Consider the following 8,594-nt stretch of genomic DNA (forward strand, 5'->3'; position numbering starts at 1 on the left):
TTACCATGGTAGACTGTACTCTGCATGTGTGGTTACCATGGTAGACTGTGGCCTGCATGTGTGGTTACTATGGTAGACTGTGAACTGCATGTGTGGTTACCATGGTAGACTGTGGTTTGCATGTGTAGTTACCATGGTAGACTGTGGCCGGCAAGTGTGGTTACTGCCCTTGCACACATGAGCCATGTCATGTAGGCATCTCAAAGATAAAAATACAATGGAAGCTGAAGTCACACAGCCTTAAGTGAAAGAAGGCGTGTCACATTGAAGGAGAGGAAGGTTTCATTGCATTTAGCCTTAATTAAATATGTAGCATAGGCTTTCACACTGACACTTGTGGGAGAGCTGTCGCACACATGTTGTATGACCCTTGATAATACCACAGCAGCTAATGTAGCAATGTGATTCATAAAACCTTCTAACACAAAATCTAGAATCCCTCAGTAGAAGAGGAGAACACGACACCAGAATCAGCTCTTGAGGATGAAAATGCATCAGTTAACTTCACTTATTTAACAGTATAGTGTACACTTAAAGCAGCGGACAATACGGGTATGTGTGGGTTTTCCCTTAGGCTGGGTACAGAGACGCTGGCCGACATTCCCAACCGCTCCTCAGAGGGTGGTGGTGGTGGTTTCAGGAACTCAGGGCCAGGTCACAGCTCCACACAATTCTGTCTCAAAACAAAGCTACACAAAAACTGCCCCAGCTCCAAATTTTGTTTCAGTATCACTTCTCATGGCTGCAAGTTGAATGAGCAATGGATAAATAGTTACTGGTCAATTCCTTAGGGTTTTTTTTTTTTTCCTGAATATCTTTGTTATCTTTAAAATTTTGGGGGGAGTATTTTAGTATTAAAAATAATTTACGTTTGTAGAAAACTAGTTCTATAAAAGTATTCTAATTTTCCCACTGTTCAGATTAAGAAATGTCATTACTGATGTGACTGAATGGAAAATTTCAGTATTATGTTCACCTTTGGCTTACAGCTTAGTGACGTACTTTATGTAATATGCCATTTCTATTTAGTTCTAATTTCACTTTATGAATTTCTTTGTTGGATGTGTAGGAAATTAGTCTTAATGTATATTTTAAGAATTTTAAACATAAATAATTGCAGATAATTTTGCTATTTTATACAGACATGTTTCATTTTGGAGGAAAGATTTTTCTAAGCAAATTTTTATGTATCAATCACAGTTTAAATATTTAAATTTCTAAAGAGATTATTTGATAAAGAATTTGCTTCCTTAGCACTTGGAGACATCCAGAGTCTCCTGTTAGGTTGCACTGACTTTCATTTGAACAAAGTTGCTAAAGAAGCGGCTCACACCCTCACACACCCTCACACACCGTCACACCCTCACACCCTCACACACCCTCACACACCTTCACACACCCTCACACCCTCACACCCTCACATACCTTCACACACCCTCACACCCTCACACACCTTCACACACCCTCACACACCCTCACACTCCTGTAGTCACTCTTTGCCATGTGGTGGCCACTTTGCTGTACAGCAGCATTTTCAGTCTGTGCTTGGAGGGTCTGACAACGCATCTAAACTCTTACTGCATGACCACATCGTAAGCTACGGAGCCTCTCTGAAATAAGATTCCTTGTTAATTAGAAGCGGCAAGTTCTGGAAACATTGCACATTATTGTGAAGGTTTAATAAAGTTATATATAAAAATGTGTATTTCAATCCCTTGCATATGGACAAGTTCACTAAAGAGTATGTATAAGTAAAAGAAAATGTCATCCTAGTATCTCTAATGTTTAAAAACCTTTTTTTAATGTTGAAGACTACATTCTGCACTAACATGCTTTAGTCCTTTTTAATGGTGTAATAACTAAGCCATGGAGTTACCAGCAGGTGGAGCTCAGTGTCAGAAAACCAAACATCTGTAATTGAGGTAGCTCGTTACCTTGATTTTTTTAAAAAATAAAGCAAGTGCATATTGGTTTTGAAATGTGTGTGGAGGCTCTCTGTTGTTATCATGCCTACCAGAGAACACTATCTTGCTATTTAGATTTATAGTATGAAGATCTAATGCTTTATTCGTATTTTAAATTATTTATTCCATGTAATGCCATATATAGTATATGGCAGTTGATTTCATGGCTAAAACACTTTTAAAATACTTAATTTGTGAGTGCTGGCCTAGAACTTGTACAGTTCATTCCGTAATTGTCTTAAATGTGAGTTACCAAAACTGGATTCTGCCAGTCAGACAGGCTTTCATTTCTATGTAAATGGGATAACCTGCCACTTCAATCAACTATTCAAACCAAAATCAAAATGGGAGACTCACTTAGTATTCAGTGTTCTCCAAGTCTCATATGCAGTACGCAGGCAAGTTCCTGATACATTACCTGCACATTCCACTCCAACCTAACCTCTGGTCAGCATCTCTCCTGGGATGACACAGGGAAAACTCACCAAAAGATGGCCGGAGCCGTTTGCCAGTCTCCCTGTGTGCTGCTTTGCCCTTCCTACATTTTATTGTCTATGTAGAGTGGTCTCAGTGTGTGACCTCCAGTGGCACCTCTTTAGCTAGTCCACAGTCCTGACTGAATCTCAAGCTGCACATTTGTCTCTAAGAACCAGATCCCATCAACACCCACCTGGTCTTTTTCATGGGAGCCCTCCTGCTCTGTGGTCTGAATACACCAAGCTCCTCGTTTTTCTCCCTTCACATGCCTTTTCTCTGTGATAGTCTTGTCTAGTTTTTCATAGGACTAACTACATCCTTTAATAATTTCAGTTCTTAGATATGCTTTTGTGTTTGTGTATCTTTTTAAATATGTATTTTTATTCTTTGAGAATTTCCTGAATTTTGACTGTTTTCCTTACTAGGTCCTCCCGGTCCCTCTCAGCCTCACATCTTGCTATTTATTTATCTATTTATTTATCTATTTATTTATTTATTTATTTATTTTGCCTTTCTACCTAGTCTAGTTTGGGCTAATTGTGTTTGCATGACTGTTATGTAGGTGTTCCACTGGAGAATGGCTGACATCCAGGGATCTACTTGTTGGGGGGCAGGGGGGAAGCCTGGCTTCCTCTCCCTGCAGCTACCAGCTGTTGATAGCTCTTCAGGCTGGGCAAATAATCCCTACTCCATGCTAGGATGGTGATTGTCCTGAGTGTGCGCAGGTCTGTCTAGGCAGCCACCGAGGGAGGAGTTCTTGAGAGCAGCCGTCCTGTCCTGTCAGAAGATGTGGGTTCCCTCCTGTCTTCCCTGAGGATCGACAGGATGGGTATGACAGAGAGCTTCCATTCAGGGTTGAGTGTTCCCAGATTGCCTTGGCTCCAGCTCTGCATGTCTGCAGTAACTGTTGTCTGTTAGCCATAGTGCTTTCTCTGATGAAGTCTGCAAGCTGCACTCATCTATGCATATAGGGCTATGCATAGAGAACAGCTTGATACTAATGTCATTTAGCAGGATAATGGTGGTGGGCTCACCTCTGGGACTCCCAGCCAGTCTTGGTCAGCTTTGCAGTATCTGACAAATGTTCCCCTATGGAGAGGACATATTAAGTCCAGCAGAAAGAATCCAGATATTCCCACTGCATTTGTGCCACAGTTGCACCCATGGGCTTAGCATGCATGCCAGTGGTTATTGTATTCAGGGTTCATAGCTGGGCGAGCCTGTTGGCCGCCTTTCTCCCTGAGCTGCCCTGTGGTACTGGGAAGGCTAGCCAGCAGGGGAGAAGCTTCGTGGCCTGTAACCACAGTGTGTAATGTCTTCCTCAGGCATGGCTTATTATTATATTCTCATGGGTGTTGAACAATGGCAACAGCTTATTTTGGGGAGGGGGTCTCTAATTCACCCTGACTTCAGCAATTTAAGGGGAGAATTGACACCTGGCATTGCCTCTTTGTATGAGTCTATGGCTTCTGGGAAGATACGTATCCCTGCTGAAGGGTAATTCCCATTAAACCTTTTTTTTTTTTTTGTATGAAAAGTAATATGTAAGAAGTTCATAAATAGTTTCCCAACCAGATTTCCCAAAGATCTTTAGTGCTAATTATGCCCCATTTTCTTCCCTGCTTTCCCACCTGTGTCCTCCTAACCTGCTTCTCTCGCCCTCCTTCCCTCTTCCTGTCACATCTGCTCGCCTCTTCCCCTTCTCTTAAGGTCTGCTTCCCTCCCCAGCAAGGCCTCTCTTGTTTCCTAGATTCCACGGAGACTCCTAGTTAAACAAACAAAAATCTAAAGATTTCACACTAAGGTCTACACATGAGTGGGAATATATAATGTTTGGTGTTGTGGGTCTAAATGACCTCACTCAATATATTTTTTAGAGTTTTATCAATTAATTTGCAAATCTCAGTTCTATACAATCGAGTAAAATGCTGCAGTGTGTAGTATAGGAATTTTCATTACCTGACAGCAGTTGTAGTCTATTTCCAGTGCCTGGCTGTTGTGCATAGAGTATTGATGAGCACGGATAAGCAAGTATCTATGCAGCTGGACAGAGTCCTCTGAGTGTGTGCCAGCATGCCCAGCAGTGGCATGTGTGTCAGGGCTATAGGGTACCTCTAGTTTTGGTTGAGCCACCACACAGATTTTCATAGTGCCCAATTCCTGTGCATCCTTACCAGCATGTGTGTGTATGTGTGTGTGTGTGTGTGTGTGTGTGTGTGTCTTTCTCTTCTTTTTTAACCATCTAACTGGCATCCCTAAATAGTTTCAATTTGCATATCAAAGACCATTCCCTTAAGAGATTTCTTGGGATTCATTGCTATAAGAAGCCTACTCTGGCCCTGCATACCCTACCCTCATCATTGTCCCTGATGCCCGTTGTCTTTCCTAACATGGTATCAGCTCCTAATGTCTACCATTAGTTATGGCAACAGTAATGGTAACTACCATTTTTTTAAACAAAATAGTCAATAGGTGTTAGCATTTTCATGGATTAAACACTAATATGTGCATTGATGTATGTATTAATTTATTTGCTTAGGTGTACGTATGTTTACTTTGTATAGTTTTCTTCATAATAACCTATTTATGCCCAAATTTAGTCTGAGAAGACAGACACTTTCATTTTATTTACTGCCGTTTGCTCTGCATTGCAAAGGACTTGCTACATAGACTCAGCAGTTAAATAGGTTTTTAAAATTTTGGACAGGCTATTAGAATTCTTGGTAAGAAAGAGTCATTGGATATTTATATAAAGTATTTTTCTAAGGGAAAAAGGGGGCATTTCAAGCAACAGAATCATGCCTGACTGTTTCTCTGCAAAGACAACAGTACCCAGAGAGCAGTCTCATTGGGTTTTAGAAAAGAGATTGACAGGAATATGTATTGAAGGTTATAGTGTGCTAAGTTACCATTGGAATGGGAAATACCCTTCTAGCATGGCCCCTAAACTCATTTAGATTTAAAAAGAAAACAATGCTTAATGTTCAGAAGTGTGAGGTTATAGATTGCTGACTCATTATATCTGTGAGCTTTGTTCTAGCAACTGGGAACTAATGCATCTTCCATACGATTACTGCCTTATACCTGACCTGAAAGAGGGCCTGCTTACAGTAGAGATGATTCCAAACACTTACACTTACAGAAAACAGAACCGAGGGCATACTTGATGCAGAAGGAAATGCCAGGTCTAGCTTACTTCTGGGAGTAAAGTAAGAATCAAATGTAGCTGCTTGAGATTTATATTTCTGGCTGTAAATATTAATTTTCACTTATTTTTATCTCCAAGATTGCTTCCAGATTTAAAATTTTGTGATTTGGTGAGTGCCTGGCACCTAGTAAATCCTCACTGAATACCGAAAGAATAAATGAATAGAACCAAGCTGTAAGTAAGCGACAAAGATAGGAAAATGTAAGTAAATTTATTCAGATATAGAAGTCAAATTTACTTGTTTAAAGTGAGCTAGAAAAATGTGAGACCAACTCAGAATGTCAAGAAACATAAGTAGTGTGCCCTGAGTTCATCCTTACTTAAGCAAAAGAGAGTTAGGCAATTGATAGTGTCTGGAGATGTCCTTCTGGGAACAGTGCTTTGGGTAAGGGGGCCTAACCTGAGAAGTGGAATCACAGAAATGTCCTAGAGTGCCTTGGATTTCAGTGCTGACCCAGCTCCTCACCGAGGGTGTGACCACGGGAAGTTAGCTGACCTCTAGCTAACTCTAAGTTAGTGTGCCTCAGTTAGAGCATCTATAACCTCAGGTATGAAGCAGAACCAATGTCTGAGGGCCCATGAGAGGGAGTCAATGGAAGGATGCTTGGAGCCAGGACAGTGCTAGGTCACATGAAGCGTTCTATCCCATTTCCTACTGTTATTTAGTAATGGAAAACTTTATGAAACCACCATTTGAATGCAGAATGAAAAGTTGTGATAGGCATGATATGAATATGAGTGGTTTTTATGTATAGCAAAGTGAAAAACTGGACACACAGTCCAGTAGTGGAATTGGACAAAAATGAGACTCTACTTTGATTGATGTAGTATGTCACAGTGTGACACGTGCTGGCCTTGGACTCACATTTTCTCCACTCCTACTGAATGGCAGGATTGCCAGCATGTGCCATCAAGCCTGGCCTTAGTTCTTTCAAGTATGTTAAGTTGTAAAGAGTATGAAAATCTAAAGGAGAAATGTTTATGTCAGAATTGTGGTCCAAGTAAGTTTTGAAACCAAGGTCTTTCTCCATTGCCTTTATATCCCCCCCCCCCACACACCTCTGGTTTGTTTCCATGGAGACTTAACTTTATTCCCCTTAAAACCTTGTTCTGGCGAAGGGCGGTGATGCACACGGGGAAGCGTACTGCTCTCCTGGCAGACGCAATGGGATTATATGCACGTAGCCAGCCAGGGCTGTGGAGGGAGCCTGAAAACACACATTTACACACCCCACACAAAGAAGAGTGTCCTGTGTGTGCCTCAGGAACTCTGTGTGGTCTCTAATTGTTGCGTGCAGTGCTTTTACAATCCAGTTACCACACACTGGAATTGAATATTGAACAAGAAAGAGCCTTCTATACAGCCTAGGCTGCATGGCCTTGAGCATCTCAAACCTGCTCTCTTCCCTCCAGGTACTCACAGGTTCAGAAGATTCTCACCGTACGGAAATTTGAAATCTGATGAGACATGAGTGATGGGCTGAACATAATTTATTCTTTTACTTTTGATTAGAAGAGTTAGAAAGTGTTAGAGAGTTATACCTCAGTAATATGAAACTGCAGAAGGTGATTGAAAGCAGAGCTTCCTTGCCAAGCTCTCAGGAAGGTTCCTTTCCAGACATACTTGGCAGTTGAGCAAGCTCCAGGGGATTTTTGAAATGGACCTACCTATTCAGTTGGAAGTTATTTTATTCAAATCGCAAGAATGTAGTCTGTGTCTTAGATAATGGGTCTTTATTTAATGCACATGGGCTCCCCTCTAAAGAAAACAAAACAAAACAAAACAAAAACCCAAAATTTGTTGGTTGCATGGTTCCTTTGATCCAGAGCTAACTGGTCCAGTGCCCTGCCAACAGAGAGAGACACTGTAAAATGGGAGACCAAGGCCTGTCCCTTTCTGTCTTGCTTTTGTCTCAGACAGGAAGATCTGTGGACACACTGACATCTGCGTGTATACTGTTAGCGCTAGTTAAGATTTGAGATGGAGCAGAGTGTGGAGTGTCCCCACTGTGAGGGTGAGCTGGAGCCTGAGTCTCAACCCCAGTTCTCTAAAAAATGTTCTATACCGTTGAGCCCTGAACCTTCCTCTTCAGAAGTCCGGAGATATCAGGTAAGGAGGAAGGTGTCTCCTGCCCTGCACCAGGCCTGGACACAGCCCTGCAGTCCTTGCAGTCACCTGCCCCTGACTGTGTTTCTTGGTTTGGTTTTGTTTGTTTCCTTTTGAGTACTATTACTCAGACACTCAGCCACGCAGATGGGGATGGTAGTGCTAATCTTCATTACTCACTTAATTGGTTTTTCTATTTGCCTCTCAGATTTGAGTGTAAATAGACTTTTTAACCCATGCGAAGGTAAAAGAGAATGCACTGTGTGCAGAAACACAATTCAGTTTAAAATTTATAATGGTGTTCAGACCTCTGTTTTCTACGTTTCAGTCTTTATTGCCTGCCGAGCTCAATTTAAACTTCTTGTTTTCAATTCCCACTACTAAAAGAGAGTAATATTCATCACAAACAAATGTATTAGATAATTAGTGACAATAACTGAGAAGTTCTCATGATATGTGATGTGACTGTGTAGCTCAGTGTTGTTTTTTTTATAAATTAACACTTACAGTTTAATTTAGTAATTGAAATATGCTAGCCATTAATATTTTACCATATAGCATATAATTTATGTGGATAATAGGAATAGTGCCCTTTACCATATCTGTTGAGTTCATAAAGAGTTTTATGAACATGTTGTTTGTTTTTAGTTCAAACTTAACTGCCTGCATTTTCTAATTATGGCTCTGATATATTTGGCTGTTTTTGTCCACATTTCCTATGTTAGGAAAAATAAATTCTGGCTTTGAAATAAGAATGGGAATACCATAGGAATGTCCAGTGATCACGTAACTGCCTATTGTTTTTCTTTCTTTCTTTCTTTTTTTCTTTCTTTTTTTT

The 8,594-nt window shown here is 40.8% G+C and overlaps 1 protein-coding gene across 11 annotated transcripts in view; it reads left to right on the plus strand.

Moving 5' to 3' along the window:
- The window catches only part of Fer (FER tyrosine kinase), a 324,911-nt gene that overhangs the window by 129,139 nt on the left and 187,178 nt on the right, over positions 1 to 8,594 (plus strand). Inside the window, exons 10-11 of one of the 11 annotated variants that reach the window (XR_004118036.1) lie at positions 5,728 to 5,850; positions 7,567 to 7,680. The exons of 7 other annotated variants lie outside the window; for them this stretch is intronic. Coding sequence is in view for 2 of the 4 variants with exons in the window: in XM_031368588.1 (XP_031224448.1) it covers positions 7,631 to 7,759 (129 nt within the window). In the remaining 2 variants the exon portion in view is untranslated. Of the gene's footprint in view, positions 1 to 5,727; positions 5,851 to 7,566; positions 7,760 to 8,594 lie in introns of those variants that run through there. 3 more of the 11 variants (XM_031368588.1, XR_004118034.1, XM_031368589.1) reach the window with 3 other exon arrangements.

This window comes from Mastomys coucha, unplaced genomic scaffold (assembly GCF_008632895.1).
Source record: "Mastomys coucha isolate ucsf_1 unplaced genomic scaffold, UCSF_Mcou_1 pScaffold14, whole genome shotgun sequence".
Taxonomy (NCBI): domain Eukaryota; kingdom Metazoa; phylum Chordata; class Mammalia; order Rodentia; family Muridae; genus Mastomys; species Mastomys coucha.